Source organism: Bubalus kerabau, chromosome 5 (genome assembly GCF_029407905.1).
Source record: "Bubalus kerabau isolate K-KA32 ecotype Philippines breed swamp buffalo chromosome 5, PCC_UOA_SB_1v2, whole genome shotgun sequence".
In the NCBI taxonomy this organism is placed as follows: domain Eukaryota; kingdom Metazoa; phylum Chordata; class Mammalia; order Artiodactyla; family Bovidae; genus Bubalus; species Bubalus kerabau.
In genome coordinates, this window is record NC_073628.1 from 25,694,460 (window position 1) to 25,713,888 (window position 19,429).

Below are 19,429 nucleotides of genomic sequence, written 5' to 3' on the forward strand. Positions count from 1 at the left end.
ATTTTGACAAAAATACAAAGGCAATTTAATGAAGAAATGATGGGCTTTGCAATGCTGTAGAAATATTCATATCAAAAACAAATAAATACACCAACAAATCAGAGACTCAATCTGTACCTCACATTAACAAAAACTGTCACAAAATGAATCGTAGATCTTAACGTAAAACATGAAACTTAAGAATTTTTAAATATAAAAAAGATTGTGACAGAGTGTCCATTGACAGATGAATGAATAAATATTGGTGTGTATGTGTGCTAAATTGCTTCAGTCATGCCTGACTCTTTATGACCCCATGGACTATAGCCCACCAGGCTTCTCTGTCCATGGAATTTTCCAGGCAAGAATACTGGAGTCGGTTGCCATGCCTTCCTCTAGGGGATCTTCCCGACCCAGGAATTGAACCTACATCTCTTATGTCTCCTGCACTGGCAGACAAGTTCTTTACCACTAGAGCCACCTGGAAATATTGCTCAGCTATAAAAAAATAAAATAAAATCTTGCCACTTATGATATAAATGGATCTAGGTGAAATGAGTCAGAAAGAGAAAGGCAGATACTGTATGATCTCACCAACTTGTGATCTCTAAAAAACAGATAAAACAAAACCAGACTCACAAACACAGAGAACAAGTGGGTAGTTGCCAGAGGGGATGGTGTTGGGGGAAGAGAGAAATAGGTGAAGGGAATTAAGAAATACAAATGTCCAGTTGCAAAATAAAAAAGTCATGGAAATATACAGCATCAGGAAAATGGTCAATAATATTATAATAACTTTGTATGGAGACAGATAGTTACCACATGTACCATGGTGGTCAGTTCATAATGTAACTAAATATTAAATTACTACATTGCACACCTGAAAATAACATAGTACATCAAGTATATGCCAACAAAACAAAACAGCAACAAAAAGAAAATCTTAAAAGAAACCAAGAGCAAAGGATATTTTACCTACAGGGAACAGAGCAAAACCAATACAATATTGTAAAGTAATTAGCCTCCAATTAAAATAAATAAATTTATGTTTATAAAAAAATCTAAATGGGGAAAAAAAAAAAAGAATTACAGAGGAACTCTCATTGGAAACTGGGCAATCAAAAAAGAGTGGAGTAAAAAATTTTAAGTGTTGAAATACAAAAATCACCAGCTTAGAATTTTAAATCCAATGACGTTATCCTTCAAATTGAAGGTAAAATAATGATATTCTCAGATAAACAAAATCTGAAAATATCTGTTACTCGAGGCCTACCTTGCAAAAAATATTAAAAGTAGTTCTTTAGGCAAAATAAAAATAATCTAGGTCAGATGCTTGAATTGACATTTTTTTTTTTTTTTTTTTTTTTTTTTTAAGATAATGTCATTTATTGAGACATTTTGTGCAGAGAAGAGGTGAGGATAGATGGTGATGGTAGCAGAGTGGTAGGAATAGGGGTACCATTTTAGACAGGAGAATCAAGGATAATCCTTCTTATGTGGTGAAATTTAAAAAGAGAATAGAACCAAGTGAGCCGAATAAATATTCAGAGGAAAAACATCACAGTCGGAGGCACCAGCAGGTACTAAGATGGGACAGGAGCATCTCAGCAGGTTCAAGGCACAGCAAAGAGGCCAGTGTAAAGGGAATTGAATGAGCTGTGAGGCAGTGGTCAGAAATAAGGCCAAGAAGGGGAGACCCAGCACTTAAGGGTCTAGTAGACCATGATGAAGTTAATGGTTTTTAAAAATAGAATTCTCAATGATCTTAGAAACTCTTGGATTGCTTTAAAAAGAGGAATGTCATGTAACATTAAATTGTTTTCTATTAATAAGGTAAAAGTCACATCATATAAAATGTACTATTTTTTTTTTTCTTTTTTTTTTTTTTTTAATTTTATTTTATTTTTAAACTTTACATAACTGTATTAGATTTGCCAAATATCAAAATGAATCCGCCACAGGTATACATGTGTTCCCCATCCTGAACCCTCCTCCCTCCTCCCTCCCCATTCCATCCCTCTGGAAGCAACCTAGATGTCCATCAGCAGATGAATGGATAAGCAAGCTGTGGTACATATACACAATGGAGTATTATTCAGCCATTAAAAAGAATACATTTGAATCAGTTCTAATGAGGTGGATGAAACTGGAGCCTATTATACAGAGTGAAGTAAGCCAGAAAGAAAAACACCAATACAGTATACTACCGCATATATATGGAATTTAGAAAGATGGTAACAATAACCCTGTGTACGAGACAGCAAAAGAGACACTGATGTATAGAACAGTCTTATGAATTGACATTTTAAAAAAGCATCAGAGAAGAATAAATATTAGTAAAATATTATTTTTCTTATTTTTAATTTATCTAAAACATAAGTGTGAATTTTAAATAATAAGAGTAATACTATAAAACAATTAGAGGAAAAAGTAGTCAGAAGACACTTTGACATAAATTACAGCAAGATCTTTTTTGATCCACCTACTAAAATAATGAAGAATAAAAAAAAGGGACCTAATTAAACTTAGAAGATTTTGCACACAAAAAAAGAAAAAGAAAAAGATTTTGCACAACAAAGGGATCCATAAACAAAAAGAAAATACAACCCCCAGAATGGGGTAAAAAGTGTGTAAATGAAGCAATTGAAAAGGGTTTAATCTCCAAAATACGCAAACAGCCCATGCAGCTCTATGTCAAAAAAAAAAAAAAAAAACAACTCAATCAAAAAGTGGGCAGAAGATATAAATACACATTCCTCCAAAGAAGATATACAGATGGCCACAAAGTACATGCAAAGATGCTCGATATCACTAATAATTAGAGAAATACAAATCAAAACATATCTACATTGAGATATCACCTTATACCAGTCAGAATGACCATCATCAAAAAATCTACAAACAACAAATGCTGGAGAGGGTGTAAAGAAAAGGGAACCCCTACACGGTTGGTGTGCATGAAAATTTGTGCAGCCAATATGGAGAACAGTATGTAGGTTCCTTAATAAACTAAAAGTAGAGCTACCATATGATCCAGCAATCTCATTCCTAGGCCTATATCTGGAGAAAACCCTAATTTGAAAAGATACATGCACACAAATGTTTGCTGTAACACAATTTACAACAGCCAAGACATGGAAGCAACCCAAATGTCACTCAGAGAACTCAAACAGGACCTCTGAGACAATCTAGAAGGGTGAGATGGGGAGGGAGATGGAAGGGAGATTTGAGAGGGTGTACCTATGGCTGAGTCTTATTGATGTTTGACAGAAAACAACAAAATTCTGTAAAGCAATTATCCTTCCATTTAAAAAATTACAATGGAATATTACTCAACCATTAAAAAGAATGAAATAATACCGTTTGTAACAACATGGATGGACCCAGAGATTCTCATACTAAGTGAAGTAAGTCATACAAAGATACATATCAAATGATATGATTCACTTGTAAAATCTAATTTCTAAAATGATATAAAAGTACTTATTTACAAAACAGAAACAGACTCAGATTTCAAAAACAAACATATGGTTACCAAGGAGAAACATGGTGGGGAAGAAGGGGGAGAGGGAAGACCCTGGGTTTAACACAAACACACACACACACACACACACTACTATATATGAAATAGATAACTGACAAGGACCTACTAAATAGCCCAGGGAACTCTATTCAATATTCTTCAATAACCTAAGTGGGAAAAGAATCTGAAAAAGAATGAATACATGTATATGTATAACTGAATCACTATGCTGTACACCTGAAACTAACACATTTTAGATCAACTATACCCTAAAACAAAAATTGTAATTCTTCAATTAAAAAAAAAGATTAAACCAAATTATATTATAAGGAGCTATGCAGTTTAAGAAAATATATGTTTTCAAAAGACTGTTCTATACATCTGTGTCTCTTTTGCTGTCTTGCATACAGGGTTATCATTACCGTCTTTCTAAATTCCATATATATGCATTAGTATACTGTATTGGTGTTTTTCTTTCTGGCTTACTTCACTCTGTATAATAAGCTCCAGTTTCATCCACCTCATTAGAACTGATTCAAATGTATTCTTTTTAATGGCTGAGTAATACTCCATTGTGTATATGTACCACAGCTTTCTTATCCATTCATCTGCTGACATATTGTAAAGTAATTAGCCTCCAATTAAAATAAATAAATTTAAATTTTAAAAAAAAATTTTTTAAAAGAAAAAATGTTTTCATTTTACTAAATTAATAAACTGGAAAATCATGTTTAAAAATATAATGTGGTTTTTATAATAACATTCCTCAGAAACATTCATTAAACAAATATTCCTGAGTAGCAGATTTGGATAAAGTTAAACACCGAGATATATAACTGTAATACATTTCTTATTGATCACTAAATTATATTACTAACTTTGTTAAATAAGTGTATCTTCATTACAGAGATTATTTGCTCTGTGAATGCACTACTTTAAGTGTCAACAGAGCTTTCTTCACGTCCTTGTTCCTCAGGGTGTAGACCACAGGGTTCAGAAGGGGCGTCATCACAGTGTAGAAAACAGCCACAATCCTGTCCATAGCCTCCTTGGAGCCTGGTCTCAGGTAAATGAAAACACCAGGGCCAAAGAAGCAAAGGACCACAGTGCAGTGGGAGGCACAGGTCTGGAAGGCTCTCCATCTCCCTTCTGAGGTGCGGATCTTCAGGATGGAGTGGACGATGGACATGTAGGACAGCACTATAAGAAGAAAGCAGCCTGAAGCCACCACCCCAATGTTGACAAAGATCACCAACTCGTTGGCAGAGGTGTCTGCACAGGTCAGTTTGAGGATGGGTGGTGCATCACAAAAGTAATGCTGGATCTGGTTGGGTCCACAGAAGGGCAAACGGAATGTCAGTGTGGTCTGGACAGCAGAGTGCACAGAGCCACTGAGCCACGTGGTTGTGGCCAGGAGAGCGCACATCCTCCCACTCATCATGCTGGCATACCTGAGCGGGTAACTGATGGCCAGGAAGCAGTCATAGGACATGACGGTGTAGAGGAAGCACTCGGTGCTGCCCAGGAAGTGGAAGGAGTAGAGCTGGGCCACACAGCTGGGAAAGGAGACAGGACTGCCTTCTGGGGACACCAGGGTCATCAGCATTTTGGGTACAGTGACCATGGAGAACCACATGTCAATGAAGGACAGGTTGCTCAGGAAGTAGTACATGGGGGTGTGCAGGCGGGGATCCACTGTGATCACCAGCAGGATGAGAAGGTTCCCCACCACAGTGAGGACATAGATCACCAGGAAGATTCCAAAGAGGAATGTGTCCAGCTCTGGTGAATGGGGAAAGCCCATGAGGATGAACGTTGTCACTACGCTCATGTTCGTCATTTCTCCACACTTTTGGTCTCTCTCTCTCTCTCTCTATGGGAACATCAAGAGCATCTAACATTTTATTGAGAACTGAGAACTGCATTATACAAGTCATACTCAACTTTGCTTACCACAAATCTCCCTTGAAAAAGGAGATAGAACGATTTCATCTTCTCTCTCTTATATCCCTCTCACTTTCTCTCTCTCTCTCTCTCTCTCACACACACACACACACACACACACACACACAGAGGCACACACAGATAGATGTCAAAAAGGGAAAAAAACCACACAAATTTCTATTGATATATCATGAACACTAACTTAGCACCATAAAACAAGCCAAATTTTCTATTTTATACTTTCTCTGGATCATGTTAGCTTGTTGTATGCTCCAGGTCTCACAATGTTGAAATCAAAGTTTCAGGATGGTCTCTCATCTCATCTGAAGTTCAGGATCACCTGCCTCAGTGACAATGTCAGAGTGAAGTAAGATAATAAATGACAACTACTTAGTAAAGTAATGACATTCACAGGTATTCAGTAAATGATACCAAATTATATGAAGCTGTTGCCTTGCTTTTTAAATGTATAGCTATAGCTATGGAGGGAGAGAAAGACAGAGACAGACAGGGAGTAGAGAGAGAAAATAAATTCTCATTGTGCTATAGAGACTTCTCAATTTCAAAGCTACAATTTTGAGGAAAATTTCATCACTGGTATTGGTACTAGTGTCTCACTAACTACCACTAACTGTTTACATGGGAAATAATCTTAGAGCAGGTTAAGAAACTATAAACTTCATACAGAATCCTGACAACCTCTCATGTGATCCAGAAAATATCAACCATCACAACACTGCTAGCCTCAAACTTGTCTTCTTTTATGCAGTCATTGATAAGGCATTGAAAATATAAACTTCATATGTGTTCTCCCAACCACAATCCAGTGGGAAGCGGCTGGTTTCTCACATACATATTTCTATCCTAAATGTTTAAACATAATATTTTCTCTTATCAGCTTTGTTAGAGATGATATTCTCCCCCAATCTTCCATTCCTTATACTCATAAATCCATGAAATGACCTCAAAAGAGAAGACAATTAACTCTATGAAGCATATGATTCTTATGTAAAACCTACTACCTGTAACAAGGAAGAACAAAAGAAAAGGACCTATGTTAATTTAATATCAAGAAATATTGAACAAATAACACCAGAAAGAAAGAAGAGATGGGGCCAAAATGAGAACAACACCCAGTTGTGGATGTGACTGGTGATGCAAGTAAAGTACGATACTGTAAAGAAAAATATTGCATAGGAACCTGGAATCTTAGATCCATGAATGAAGGCAAATTGGAAGTGGTCTAACAGGAGATGGAAAGAGTGAACATCAACATTTTAGGAATCAGTGAACTAAAATGGACTGGAATCAGCAAATTTAACTCAGATGACCATTATATCTACTACTGTGGGCAAGAATCCCTTAGAAAAAATGGAGTAGACATCACAGTCAACAAAAGAATCCAAAATGCAGTATGTGGGTACAGTCTCAAAAATGACAGAATGATCTCTGCTCATTTCCAAGGCAAACCATTCAATATTAATGCTGAAGAAGCTGAAGTTGAACGGTTCTATCAAGACCTACAAGACCTTCTAGAACTAACACCCAATAAAGATGTCCTATTCATTACAGGGGACTGGCACACAAAAGTAGGAAGTCAAGAGATACCTGGAGTAATAGGCAAATTTGGCCTTGGAGTACAAAATGAAGCAGGGAAACAGCTAACAGAGTTTTGCCAAGGGAATGCATTGGTCATAGCAAACACCCTCTTCCAACAACACAGAGAAGACTCTACACATGGACATCACCAGATGCTCAATAAGGAAATCACATTGATTACATTCTTTGTGGCCAAAGATGGAGAAGTGCTATACAATGAGCAAAAACAAGATGGGGAGCTGACTGTGGCTCAGATCATGAACTCCTTATTGCAGAATTCAAACTTTTAAACTGAAGGAAGTAGGGAAAACCACTAGACCATTCAGGTATAACATAAATCAAATCCCTTACAATTATACAGTGGAAGTGAAAAATAGATTCAAGTGATAAGATCTGATAGACAAGAGCACCTGAAGAACTATGGATGGAGGTTCCTGACATTGTACAGGAGGCAGTGATCATGACCATCCCCAAGAAAAAGAAACACAAAGAGGCAAAATGCTTATCTGAGGAGGCCTTACAAATAGTTGAGAAAAGAAAAGAAACTAAAGGCAAAGGAGAAAAGGAAAGATATACCCATTTAAATGCAGAGTTCCAAAAAATAGCATGGAGACATAAGAAAGTCTTCCTCAGTGATCAATACAAAGAAATAGAGGAAAACAATAGAATGAGAAAGACTACAGATCTCTTTAAGAAAATTAGAGATACCAAGGGAACATTTCATGCAAAGATGGGCTTGATAAAGGACAGAAATGATATGGACCTAACAGAAGCAGAAGATATTAAGAAGAGGTGGCAAGAATACACAGAAGAACTGTACAGAAAAGATCTTCATGACCAAGATAATCACAATGATGTGATCACTTACCTAGAGCCAGACATCCTGGAATGTGAAGTCAAGTGGGCCTTAGAAAGCATCACTACGAACAAAGCTAGTGGAGGTGATAGAATTCCAGTTGAGCTATTTCAAATCCTGGAAGATGGTGCTGTGAAAGTGCTGCACTCAATATGCCAGCAAATTTGGAAAACCCAGCAGTGGCCACAGGACTGGAAAAGGTCAATTTTCATTCCAATTCCAAAGAAAGGCAATGCCAAAGAATGCTCAAACTACCACACAATTGCACTCATCTCACATGCAAGCAAAGTAATGCTCAAAATTCTCCAAACCAGGCTTCAGCAGGACGTGAACCGTGAACTTCCAGATGTTCAAGCTGAATTTAGAAAAGGCAAAGGAACCAGAGATCAAATTACCAACATCCGTTGGGTCATCGAAAAAGCAAGAGAGTTCCAGAAAAACTTCTGCTTTATTAACTATGCCAAAGCCTTTGACTGTGTGGATCACAATAAACTGTGGAAAATTCTGAAAGAGATGGGAATACCAGACCACCTAACCTGCCTCCTGAGAAATCTGTATGCAGGTCAAGAAGCAACGGTTAGAACTGGACATGGAACAACAGACTGGTTCCAAATAGGGAAAGGAGTATGTCATGGTTGTATACTGTCAACCTTATTATTTAACTTACATGCAGAATATATCATCCAAAATGATGGGCTGGACAAAGCACAAGCTGAAATCAAGATTGCTGAGAAAAATATCAATAACCTCAGATACAAAGATAACACCACCCTTATAGCAGAAAGTGCAGAAGAACTAAAGAGCTACTTGATAGAAGTGAATGCAGAGAATGAAAAAGTTGGCTTAAAACTCCACATTCAAAAATTAAGATAATGACATCCAGTCCCATCACCTCATGGCAAATAGATGGGGAAGCAATGGAAACAGTGACAGACTTTATTTTCTTGGGCTCCAAAATCACTGCAGATGCTGACTGCAGCTGGGTAATTAAAAGACGCTTGCTCCTTGGAAGAAAAGCTATTAAAAAGCAGAAACATTACTTTGCCAACAAAAGTCCATCTAATTAAAGCTATGGTCTTCCCAGTAGTCATGTATGGATGTGAGAGCTGAACTATAAAGAAAGTTAAGTGTCAAAGAATTGATGCTTTTGAATTGTAGTGTTGGAGAAGACTCTTGAGAGTCCCTTGGACTGCAAGGAGATCCCACCAGTCCATCCTAAAGGAAAGCAGCCCTGAATATTCATTGAAAGGACTGATGCTGAAGCTGAAACTCTAATACTTTGATGTGAAGAAGTGACTCAATGGAAAAGACCCTGATCCTGGGAAAGATTGAAGGCAGGAGGAGAAAGGGATGACAGAGGATGAAATGGTTGTAGGCATCACCAACTCAATGGACACGAGGTTGAGCAAGCTTCGGGAGTTCGTGATGGACAGGGAAGCCTGGCATGCTGCAGTACGTGGGGTCACAAAGAGTCAGACACAACTCAGAGACTGATCTAACTGAACTGAATATCAAGAAAAGCTGAAATTGTGTACAATGGAAAGTGAGGCAGAAATGATGTTTTTAATTCAGGATTGTTGCTATTTTTCAAGGAAAGATTCACCAATGTGAGAGAAATGAGGCTCTCTTCTCTTAATAAAGTCCACACAGAATAGATACTATCTCCAGACAATCTGGCTTAAGCTAAATTAAAGCTATATTCTTCGAATGAAAGAGTAAATAGCAGTGACAATTACTCTAATATCCTATGTGGGTATCAGAACCAAAAAAATGAAACAAACGTATCTCTAAAATTTCTACTGTACCAGTGGGATCCCATCACCAGTATAAATCCCATAGATCAGATAAAGTATGAAATTTTTCATCGGGTGAATTGCAAGGCAGCCTGAGACCTAAGGCTGGCATTATCAGAGAGAGATAACAGGGTTTGACTTGTCTGTTTATGCTGTAGCAACTTTGTCCCTTTTCTAATCCCTAGGTCCCTAGGTCCCTATTACTAATTGTACATATAAAGATATGTATATGTTGTGTGTGTATATACATATATGTGTGTGTGTGTGTGTATATATATATATATGTGTGCAGTTGTGCATGTGTATTACACATACAGAGAGAAAGAATAAGAATAGAAACAGAGAGTGAAAGACAGTCAAGACTTGATAACCACAAGTGGTTATCAATGTCTTATCTAACAATGTTAGATAACAATATCTTAAATGTCAGTGAAAGCTTAAGAGGGAAAGCAAGTGGAAATGAGAGAAATTTACCTTTCTAAGAACTCACCTTCACTGCATGATTATTTCAATATAAAATTCATTTGTGTTTAAGCTTTACCCTGGAGAATGTTGAACACTCAGCATGCTATGTCGAGGCACTTATTTGCAAGTTACTACTCAAAGAGCTGGTATATCTGTGATTGCTTGTTGAGAAAGAGTGGTTCATTTCTGTTCAAGAACCCAATTAACTTAAGGACAGACAATGGAAACTCAGGTAGCTAGAAAGGTAGAATGTAACTTGATTTGCTTTCTCAGGGAATAGGATTACTCTTGGGTGTTCAGGCTCCCTAGATGAACAGAAAAACAACAGAAAGGGACAAATGAAAGATTTTTAATAACTACCTACATATTTCCCTATGTGTTTGTTATCTAAACACTCCTGAGAGTTTATGACTTTTTGGAGCTAGTACTTATGCCTAAAAGGAAAGAAGGACTTAGTTACCCTTATCAGTGATACAGATAAACTCACAACTGTTTATTCTAAACATAAAATTGCCCAGAACCCATAAACGGTCATCTCACTTTTTCCCCTTTTATTTGCCATGAAGTGATGGGACCAGACGCCATGATCTTAGTGTCTTGAATGTTGAGTTTTAAGCCATCTTTTCCACTCTAAGTCATCCATATTCATTATGGAGTTGAGCCAGATTCTGTGTTAACTATTTACTTCTTATAATTTAGGATCCTTTTCAAGTACTAATAAACTCAGAGAATACGGCTTCAAGGAATCAATAATACACATCATGTTATTACAAACAATATTTTTAAATATCAGGTTAACAGAGGAACAACACCATAATAATGTCTCCGAGGATAAGTTCAGGGCTCCACAGAAGTTATTTCAGTTATTTCAAGGCGAGTCTCAAGCTTCAAGGAGAGTCTCAAGCTGCTGCTGCTACTAAGTTGCTTCAGTCATGTCCGACTCTGTGCAACCCCATAGACGGCAGCCCACCAGGCTTCCCCATCCCTGGGATTCTCCAGGCAAGAACGCTGGAGTGGGTTGCCATTTCCTTCTCCAATGCATGAAAGTTAAAAGTGAAAGTGAAGTCGCTGCTGCTGTTGCTGCTGCTAAGTCGCTTCAGTCGTGTCCTATCTGTGCGACCCCATAGACGGCAGCCCACCAAGCTTCCCTGTCCCTGGGATTCTCCAGGCAAGATCACTGGAGTGGGTTGCCATTTCCTTCTCCAGTGCATGAAAGTGAAAAGTGAAAGTGAAGTCGCTCAGTCGTGTGCAACTCTAGCGACCCCATGGACTGCAGCCTACCAGGCTCCTCCGTCCATGGGATTTTCCAGGCAAGAGTACTGGAGTGCATTGCCATTTCCTTCTCCGAGTGAAGTCACTAGTTGTGTCCAACTCTTAGCAACCCCATGGACCGCAGCCTACGAGGCTCCTCCGTCCATGGGATTTTCCAGGCAAGAGTACCGGAGTGGGTTGCCATTGCCTTCTCCGGAGAGTCTCAAGAGAATACATCAAAATACAGCACAGTATGTTGAAAGTTTCACTCAGCTTTCATCATTCCTGAGAAACCTGTAGGCAGGTCAAGAAGCAACAGTTAGAACTGGACATGAAAAAATGGACTGGTTCAAAATTGGGAAAGGAGTTCATCAAGGCTGTACATTGTCACTCTGCTTATTTAACTTATATGCAGAGTACATCGTGAGAAATGCCAGACTGCGTGAAGCCCAAACTAGAATCCAGATTGCTAGGCAATGGCAACCCACTCCAGTACTCGCCTGGCAAATCCCATGGACGGAGGAGCCTGGTAGGCTACAGTCCATGGGGTCGCTAGGAGTCAGACATGACTGAGCGACTTCACTTTCACTTTTCACTTTCATGCATTGGAAAAGAAAATGGCAAGCCACTCCAGCATTCTTGCCTGGAGAATCCCAGGGACGGGGAAACCTGGCGGGCTGCCGTCTCTAGAGTCACACAGAGTCGGACACGACTGAAGCGACTTACCAGCAGCAGCAGCAGGAGGAGAAATATCAATAACCTCAGATATGCAGATGACACCACCCTTACAGCAGAAAGCAAAGAGGAACTAAAGAGCTTCTTGATGAAGGTGAAAGAGGAGAGTGAAAAAGTTGGCTTAAAGCTCAACATTCAAAAAACTAAGATCATGGCATCTTGTCACATCACTTCATGGCAAATAGATGGGGAAGCAATGGAAACAGTGACAGTGGGGTCCAAAATCACTGCAGATGGTGACTGCAGCTGTGAAATTAAAAGACGCTTGCTCCTTGGAAGAAAAGTTATGAGCAACCTAGACAGCATATTAAAAAGCAGAGATATTACTTTGTCAACAAAGGTCTGTCTAGTAAAGGCTATAGTTTTTCCAGTAGTCATGTATGGATGTGAGTTGGACTATAAAGAAAGCTGAGCGCCGAAGAATTGATGCTTTTGAACTGTGGTGTTGGAGGAGACTCTTGAGAATCCCTTGGACTGCAAGGAGATCAAACCAGTAAATCCTAAAGGAAATCAGCCCTGAATATTCATTGGAAGGACTGATGCTGAAGCTGAAGCTCCAATACTTTGGCCACCTGATGCAAAGAACTGACTCACTGGAGAAAACCATGATACTAAGAAAAATTGAAGGCAGGAAGAGAAGGGAATAACAGAGGACGAGATGGTTGGATGGCATCACCAAGTCAGTGGACATGAATTTGAGCAGGCTCTGGGAGATGGTGAAGAACAGGGAGGCCTGGTGTTCTGCAGTACATGTGGTCAAATAGAGACAGACGTGACTGAGCGACTGAACAACAGCATCATTCCTTAAGTGCAGTACCAATTGTGAATTATTTTACTCTTTTTATTTTCCTGTTTTGAGAACAGCACTTGTAACTCTTAGGGCATAACAATGACATAATGAAATATTTACAAATAATGCTGTTCCAATTAATATTTGATAATGTAAAAAATTTTTAATGAAGTATTTCAATTATCCATTATTGTACTTTATTTTCCAGAGCTTTTTCATGTTGTCCCATCTGTCTCATCTTTCTCTATTTATCTCTCTTACTATTCTTTCAATTTTAAAAGAAGGGTATAAGGAAGGATTATGGGCAGACCCTCTGAGCTTCAGCATACATTTTGCTGGGACAATCATAGCACATAAGAGGCAAATGTTGAATAAGTGGGAAAAGTGTTTAAACACATAAAATTTGATGCAATAGCTTTATCTACTAACAGAAATATCTGACAAACTAAAGTTATTAGGGACTTGAACAAAGAAGGCAGAAACAGCATGGACAGAAAGAGAAGGCCCCTGTTTAGGAGTGATATCTGAAATTATGAGTGTGCATCAGAAGTTGAGTCCCTCAGAAAGTATAAACATACTGGGAAGTGGAAAGAGTCTGTAGCAGGGAGAGCATCTTAAAGAAATGAGACCAACATTTATGAAAGTGGATTACTACAAGAAAAGACAATATTTTTCCTTGAGAAGTCCACAACTTAATTTGGAGCTCAAAAATATATAGTGTTACAAAGCACCTAGAATCTAAGTCAGGCAGAATTAGGGTAGCTAAAGTGCTTTTCATAGTATATGGGGGGAAATTAGCTTTTGAAAAAATGCCTAAATTTGATATATAAACTACACACAACTGTACAAAATTCAGTTCTTTGTTATTTCAGTGCTTATTGATGTTAACTGATGTTTAGTCCTCAAAGAATTAAAATGTTCCTGAAATTCTGTTATACCAATACAGGCTAGAATTTCACTCCATGGGTTTTTGTGCTGGATATTTGCGTATTTGTGTGCAGGGCTTCCCTGGTGGCTCAGATGGTAAAGCATCTGCCTGTAACGCGGGAGACCTGGGTTTGATCCCCGGGTTGGGAAGATCTCTTGGGAGAAGCAAATGGCAACCCACTCTAGTACTCTTGCCCAGAAAATCCATGGACAGAGGAGCCTGGAAGCTTACAGTCCCTGGGGTCGCAAAGAGTCAGACAAGACTGAATGACTCAACCTAACCCATTTAGGATTAAGCCTTAACCACATTCCATACTAACTGTGAATTTGAGTAAGGAACCTAATCATCTTCAGTTTTCTCATATTATGTATCAATAGTACCTATGGCATAGGGTTTGGGTAATAATAAAGTCTCTAGTAAAGAATAAATAAGGTGTGTGGTATATCCCAAGCTCAATAACATTTATGTTTTTGCCTCTGAATTGTTCCAGAATAATTTAATTCCATATAATTTTAATGTTTCATGGACTTTATTGCAGTTAAATTACTTGAAAACTAGTAAATATGTGAATATTAAATTTATCAAAACATTTGGAATAATTGCATTGTCAATAATTGTGTTAATCATGATACTAATTTATTATCCATTATTTAAAGAAAATTACATTCACGCCATCTTCAAATTACTGTACTTTTGAAGATGCATGAATCACTAGTCATTCACGAAAATAGTTTGTAAAAGCATTGAACTGAGAATCAGGCTATCTAGCTGGTGGTCCCAGGTTTGAATTTTAAAACTTTAATTAAGAAACTATTGTGTACAGTACTACTAGAGTCCACAGAGTCACAAAAGTCAGACAGGACTGAATGACCAACACTTTCAGTTCTCAAAGCACTTTTACTTCTATTAACTCATTGAATCCTCCAAACAGTATTGCTAGAGAAAGTCTTTCACAGCTGAAAAACAGAGATACAAAGCATAAAACTATTTCTAACCTTATTTGAACCAATATTTGCTTTTGTCTACATGCAGTTATAACACTTCACCCATTGCACATGGAAGTCCACTTGTATGGGCTGTGTAGCTATGCACTGGGGGGTTTTAGGGTGTTTTATCTTTACTAGGCCTAATTTTTCTAATTTGTGAAAGAAATATGTTGAAATCCCATGATGCCAAGTGATTTAATTACACATTAATTTTTCGACTTTCTTTCTAAATAGCAATCACCCTTGCCTCCAGCCTACAATGTAGGGTGTCCCTGTCCTAGAGCAGATTGAGATTTGGTGAATCTGAATTTCCAAGACTCTGAAATATTGAGAGAAGGTGCTCTCTGAGCAGCATGACCTTCATCACCACCCATAGTGAAATGACCCAGCATAGAATGTTTGTGCTGAATATAAGCATCAGGTCCATTAATACAGGAATTTAAGGCCAGATTATGTGATGGAGACTAGAGGTGTCTGATGGTAGCTTCCTCCTGATCACACTGACCAAACCTGAGAAACCTCAGGGCTCTATGAAGGTGGTGATGGTTCCCAGTCTCTGAAAGGAGCCTCTCAGATCCACAGCTTGTCCTGGCAGACCTATCTGGAGAGACAACAATCCTCTCAGACGTGTGGGACTCTTTCAGTGTGGGAGCACTGACCAGGGTCAAGAGGTCCTGGAAAGCAGGGCAGTTACCTTGGGACCTTCATGCAAACACACACACAGGCATGCACATGCGTGCACGTGCGCACACACACACACACACACACAAGAACTGAGGAGGCAGGTGCACAGCTGCCTCAGTAAGTGACTCTGATAATTTTGGCTGTTCTTAAGCTGTGTCCCCAGTTTATGTGCATAAGACAAAAGCAAAAAAGCATATTATCAACTTAGGTATATATACATAGCTCATTATTCTGCATCCAAGATCCAAGTTGAATATTCACCCTTTAAAATGGTAAAAATTGTGTTATATGCCAATTGTATATGAAAAAAATTAGAAGGAAAGGTAAAATAAACATGTTGCAGAGAAAAGACTTCATAGATCAAAATTTAGCATGTTTATCATAAATAAAATATTTGTAATTTTTTCAATTTGAAAAAAATCCTTGGAACAAATGTTTCTGACTAAGAAGTTTGGATAAAGATTAACACTGAGAACTTTATATACAAAATATTTTGCACTGATAAAATCATATATTGTACTATACACTCTTATATTTCTATGTTTCACTATACTATTCTATTACTATATTTGTTAACTGAGCAAGTCTACATTGCAGAGATTATTTGCTCTGTGAATGCACTACTTTGTCTTTAAGCTTCAACAGAGCTTTCTTCACTTCCTTGTTCCTCAGGGTGTAGACCACAGGGTTCAGAAGGGGCGTCATCACAGTGTAGAAAACAGCCACAATCCTGTCCATAGCCTCCTTGGAGCCTGGTCTCAGGTAAATGAAAACACAGGGAACAAAGAAGCAAAAGACCACAGTGCAGTGGGAGGCACAGGTCTGGAAGGCTCTCCATTTCCCTTCTGAGGTGCGGATCTTCAGGATGGAGTGGACGATGGACATGTAGGACAGCACTATAAGAAGAAAGCAGCCTGAAGCCACCACCCCAATGTTGACAAAGATCACCAACTCGTTGGCAGAGGTGTCTGCACAGGTCAGTTTGAGGATGGGTGGTGCATCACAAAAGTAATGCTGGATCTGGTTGGGTCCACAGAAGGGCAAACGGAACGTCAGTGTGGTCTGGACAGCAGAGTGCACAGAGCCACTGAGCCACGTGGTTGTGGCCAGGAGAGCGCACATCCTCCCACTCATCATGCTGGCATACCTGAGCGGGTAACTGATGGCCAGGAAGCGGTCATAGGACATGACAGTGTAGAGGAAGCACTCGGTGCTGCCCAGGAAGTGGAAGGAGTAGAGCTGGGCCACACAGCTGGGAAAGGAGACAGGACTGCCTTCTGGGGACACCAGGGTCATCAGCATTTTGGGCACAGTGACCGTGGAGAACCACATGTCAATGAAGGACAGGTTGCTCAGGAAGTAGTACATGGGGGTGTGCAGGCGGGGATCCACTGTGATCACCAGCAGGATGAGAAGGTTCCCCACCACAGTGAGGGCATAGATCACCAGGAAGATTCCAAAGAGGAATGTGTCCAGCTCTGGTGAATGGGGAAAGCCCATGAGGATGAACGTTGTCACTATGCTCATGTTTCTCATTTCTCCACACTTTTGGTCTCTCTGTCTGTGTGGGTATATCAATAGCATCCAACATTTTATTGAGAACTGAGAACTTCATTATACATGGTCTGTAATTCTAGAGTCATACTCAACTTTGCTTACCACAAACCTCCCTTTAAAAAAAGAGATAGAACTATTTCATCTTCTCTCTCTTATATCCCTTTCATTCTCTCTGTGTGTCACACACACACACACACACACACACACACACACACACATACACACACAGGCACGCACAGATAGATGCGAAAAAGGAAGAAAACCATGCAAGTTTCTATTGATGTATCATTAATACTACTAACTTAGCACCATAAAACAAGCCAAATTTTCTATTTTATACTTTCTCTGGATCATATTAGCTTGTTGTATGCTCCAGGTCTCACAATGTTGAAATCAAAGTTTCAGGTTGGTCTCTCATCTCATCTGAAGTTCAGGATCACCTGTCTCAGTGGCAATGTCAGAGTGAAGTAAGATAATAATAAATGACAACGACTTAGTAAAGTAATGACATTCATAGGTACTCAGTAAATGATATCAAATTATTTGGAGCTGTTGCCTTGTTATTTTAAATGTATAGCTATAGCTATGGAGGGAGAAAAAGACAGAGACAGAGAGGGAGTAGAGAGAGAAAATAAATTCTCATTGTGCTATAGAGACTTCTCAATTTCAAAGCTACAATTTTGAGGAAAATTTCATCACTGGTATTGGTACTGGTGTCTCACTAACTACCACTAATTATTTATATAGGAAATAAACTCAGAGCAGGTTAAGAAACTATAAACTTCATACAGAATCCTGACAACCTCTCATGTGATCCAGAAAATATGAACCATCACAACACAGCTAGCTTCAAATTTGCCTTATTTTATGTAGCCACTTAGGAAGCTCTGAAAATATAAACTTCATATGTGTTCTCCCAACCACAATCCACTGGGAAGTAGCTAGTTTCTCACATATAGATTTCTATCCTAAACATTTAAATATAATACTTTCTCTTATCAGCTTTGTAAGAGATGATATTCTCCCCAAATCTTCCATTCCTTATACTCATAAATCCATGAAATGACCTCAAAAGAGAAGACAATTCTATGAAGCATATGACTCTTATGTAAAATCTACTACCTGTAACAAGAAAGAATCAACATAAGAGAAAAAGGTCTATGTTAACTTAATATCAAGATATATTGGAAAAATAACACCAGAAAGAAGAAAGAGATGGAGCCAAAGCGAAAACAATACCCAGTTGTGGATGTGACTGGTGATGGAAGCAAAGTCTTATGCTGTAAAAACAATATTGAATAGGAACCTAGAATGTTAGGTCCATGATCAAGGCAAACTAGAAGTGGTCAAATAGGAAATGGTAAGAGTGAACATCGACATTGTAGGAATCAGTGAACTAAATGGACTGGAATTGGTGAATTTAACTCAGATGATCACTATATCTACTACTGTGGGCAAGAATCCCTTAGAAGAAATGGAATAGCCATCATAGTCAACAAAAGAGTCTGAAATGCAATACTTGGGTGCAGTCTCAAAAACGACAGAATGATCTCTGTTCATTTCCAACGCAATCCATTCAATATTACAGTACCAACTCTATGCCCCAACCAGTAAAGGTGAAGAAGCTGAAGTTGAACAGTTCTATCAAGACCTACAAGACCTTCTGGAACTAACACCCAAATAAGATGTCTTATTCATTATAGGGGACTGGAATGTAAAAGTAGGAAGTCAAGAGATATCTGGAGTAACGGGCAAATTTCACCTTGGAGTACAAAATGAAGCAGGGAAACAGCTAACAGTTTTGCCAAGGGAACACACTGGTCATAACAAACACTGGTCATGTTGGAAGATTCTCTTCCAAAAACACAGAGAAGGCTCTACACATGGACATCACCAGATGGCCAACACTGAAATCACATTGATTATATTCTTTGCAGCAAAAGATGGAGAAGCTCTAGACAGACAGCAAAAACAAGACCAGGAGCTGACTGTGGCTCAGATCATGAACTCCTTATTGCCAAATTCAGACTGAAATTGAAGAAAGTAGGGAAAACCACTAGACCATTCAGGTATGACCTAAATCAAATCCCTTATGCTTATACAGTGAAGTGACAAATAGATTCAAGGGATTAGATCGGATAGAGGGCCTGAAGAACTATAGACAGAGGTTCCTGACATTACAGCAGGCAATGATCATGACATCCCTAAGAAAAAGAAACGCAAAAAGGAAAAGTTGTTGTCTGAAGAGGCCTTACAAATAACTGAGAAAAGAAGAGAAGCTAAAGGCAAAGGAGAAAAGGAAAGATATACCCATTTAAATGCAGAGTTCCAAAGAATAG

At 38.6% G+C, this 19,429-nt stretch overlaps 2 protein-coding genes across 2 annotated transcripts; both read right to left on the reverse strand.

Moving 5' to 3' along the window:
• Positions 1–4,412: 4,412 nt before the first annotated feature.
• LOC129653794 (olfactory receptor 10G7-like) lies at positions 4,413–5,342 on the reverse strand. The gene has a single exon (XM_055583481.1). It carries the CDS (start codon positions 5,340–5,342, stop codon positions 4,413–4,415), a length of 930 nt encoding a protein of 309 aa, XP_055439456.1.
• A 10,791-nt stretch (positions 5,343–16,133) lies between these two features.
• On the reverse strand, positions 16,134–17,069 carry LOC129653795 (olfactory receptor 10G4-like). Its single transcript, XM_055583483.1, has one exon. It carries the CDS (start codon positions 17,067–17,069, stop codon positions 16,134–16,136), a length of 936 nt encoding a protein of 311 aa, XP_055439458.1.
• Positions 17,070–19,429: the final 2,360 nt, after the last annotated feature.